Source organism: Ammodytes marinus, assembly GCF_949987685.1.
Source record: "Ammodytes marinus genome assembly, chromosome: 5".
Taxonomy (NCBI): Eukaryota; Metazoa; Chordata; class Actinopteri; order Uranoscopiformes; family Ammodytidae; genus Ammodytes; species Ammodytes marinus.
Genome location: NC_137234.1, coordinates 1,147,564 through 1,150,063, shown reverse-complemented (window position 1 = coordinate 1,150,063; position 2,500 = coordinate 1,147,564). Strand labels below are relative to the sequence as shown.

Below are 2,500 nucleotides of genomic sequence, written 5' to 3'. Positions count from 1 at the left end.
CTAACACACAGTACAGACAGGTAGTGGATCATGAGGAGATATTCACTGATTTTTTGACATGAACGTTGATTTTGTCAACAAGCGTTCTCCAGAATCACTGACTCTACCTTTAAGTGTCGCTACAAAGGTATTTCTCCAATCCTTTATGCTTTGTAGAACATTACACTTTCAGTATTTTTATATTCCTTAACAATTTGGAAAGCATTAAAGGTGCACTGTGTAACTTTTGGGTGTGTCAGAGAAGTGAAACATTCTCTAAGGTTTATTCTCAAAACTGAATAAACAAACTTTCCTCACAGGGAAATGTAGATCCCTGGAACACTGTTTGAAGTTAGAAAGCTTCCTGAAAAGTTACTGTTTCACTGTTGTTGTTGTTGTTTACAGCAGCAGGGCCCACAGTTTGGTTTACAAACATATTCTAGTCTTACGTTTGGTTCCAGGTTCCTCAAAATAATTTGATTTACGATGATAGAATTATTCAATACTAAGAATTACATGTAGAGAAAATATGTTTAGTAAACTAACTGCAGGCTCTGTGAATGTAAACAAACCCCCCTCCTCTGAAACTGTAATGTGCGTGTGTGTGTGTCTGTCTGTCTGTCTGTCTGTCTGTCTGTCTGTCTGTCTGTCTGTCTGTCTGTCTGTCTGTATTTTTAATCCTGATATCTCCTTCTTACTATCATATTCTAGTTTTACGCTTGTGCCCTAGTACCGTGTGTGTGTGTGTGTCTGTCTGTCTGTCTATTTGCCTGTCTGTTTGTCTATTTGCATGTCTGCCTGTCTGTCTGTCTGCCTGTCTGTGTGCCTGTCTGTCCGTCTCTGTGTGTGTATTTTTTAATCCTGACATCTCCTTCTCACTATCATGTCCTAGTTTCACGCTTGTCCTGCCCTGTTGCCCTGTGCCTCTGGACATTACTCAGGTGGTAGAGACTGTCACTGTGTTTCTTGATGCTGTGGATCTTAAAGACACGAGAGCCTCTAATCAGAGCCATGTGGTGGCGCGATTTCTTCTCGTGAAGACGACACACGTGACACCACATCACGTCCTGAGTAAGAAAAATAGATATATTTTTTTTTAAGATATTTTTTTTTTGCATTTTTTATGCTTTATTGATAGTGTAGAGACAGAGTTGAAATGGGGCAGAGAGGGGAGTGACATGCAGAGAACGACCGCGGGCTGGAATCGAACCCGGGTCCGCTGCTGGCCGAGGCCCATGGGGGGGGGGGGGGGGGCCCTACCAACTGAGCTAAGGGCGCCCCAAGAAAAATAGATTTGATATAATAATCAACTAACAATCAATATATATAGCCTACAGGTGAAACTCGAAAAATTAGAATATCGTGCAAAAGTTCATTTATTTCAGTAATTCAACTTAAAAGGTGAAACTAAAATATTATATAGACTCATTACATGCAAAGTGAGATATCTCAAGCCTTCATTTGTTATAATTGTATTTATTGTGGCTTACAGCTTATGAAAACCCCACATTCACAATCTCTGAAAATTTTTATATTACATAAAAATCAATAAAAAAGGGATTTTAAATACAGAAATATCGGCCCTATATAGAGTATAATCATCCATATGTACTCAGTACTTGGTTTGGGCCCCTTTTGCATGAATTCTTGCCTCAATTCCAATTCATTTTCCATGATATTCTAATAATATGAGTATCACCTGTATATATTAATAAGGGATGCACCGAAATGAAAATTCTTGGCCGAAACCGAAACCGAATAAAATTAAACAGTTGGCTGAAAGGCCGAAACCGAATACCGAAAGAGGCTTTCGCAGTTTTGTTTATTATTTAGTCAATTATTTCAACATTGCACATGAACTCCCAAATGCTCTCCTCAAACATAGCCTACAACTAAAAAGCAACCCTAAATAAATACATAAACAGTAAAACCTTCAAATCTAAGAGTAAAATTAATATTTTACTAGGAATTAATTTGTGAACCACTCACTGATTTTTACCTTGATTTATATGAGGATGAATCTACAAAAAGATCGACTTATTGCCTTTCTTCATTTTTTGCAGTGCAGTGCAGGTTGAGTTGCTCTAAAAAAAACTGCACCACAGCTCCCACCGTAATGTCCAGACTTCAGAATTTGCATCAAAGCCCCGATCATAACAATGAGAGGCTTTAAACGATGTCCATGCTTAGGAGGTGATTGGAACTTTTTCGTCTGTAGACTGAAACTAACGGGGGGAGGCGGCTCGCTGGACATATACATTCGGAATCAAGGCCTCAGTTTTATTTAAAGGTGCACTGTGTAACATTTTAAGTAATCTATTAGCTAAAATCAATATCCTCAGTCATAAATATGTCCTCATTGGTGTAAAATCACCTCTGCCAATAATCTGAATTATCCTCATGAGCGGAGAATTTTAAAACCCTTTCTCCGTGGTATGTTTTCCTTCATACTAAAGAGAGTATACTAAAGAGAGTATACTAAAGAGAGTATGCTAAAGGCTAAATAACACGTTTTTTGTTG

The 2,500-nt window shown here is 38.2% G+C and overlaps 2 protein-coding genes across 2 annotated transcripts in view; both read right to left on the bottom strand.

Annotated features, from left to right (window-relative positions):
• Window positions 1–683, bottom strand: part of prdm11 (PR domain containing 11) — a gene marked incomplete at its 5' end in the record, with an annotated part of 35,213 nt that extends 34,530 nt beyond the window's left edge. The window contains one exon of the mRNA XM_080028444.1: window positions 678–683. Within this exon, the coding sequence (XP_079884570.1) occupies window positions 678–683 (6 nt within the window). The remainder of the gene's footprint in view (window positions 1–677) is intronic.
• Window positions 684–860: 177 nt separating this feature from the next.
• Window positions 861–2,500, bottom strand: part of LOC307251122 (uncharacterized protein) — a gene marked incomplete at both ends in the record, with an annotated part of 10,068 nt that continues 8,428 nt past the window's right edge. The window contains one exon of the mRNA XM_080028443.1: window positions 861–1,046. Within this exon, the coding sequence (XP_079884569.1) occupies window positions 861–1,046 (186 nt within the window). The remainder of the gene's footprint in view (window positions 1,047–2,500) is intronic.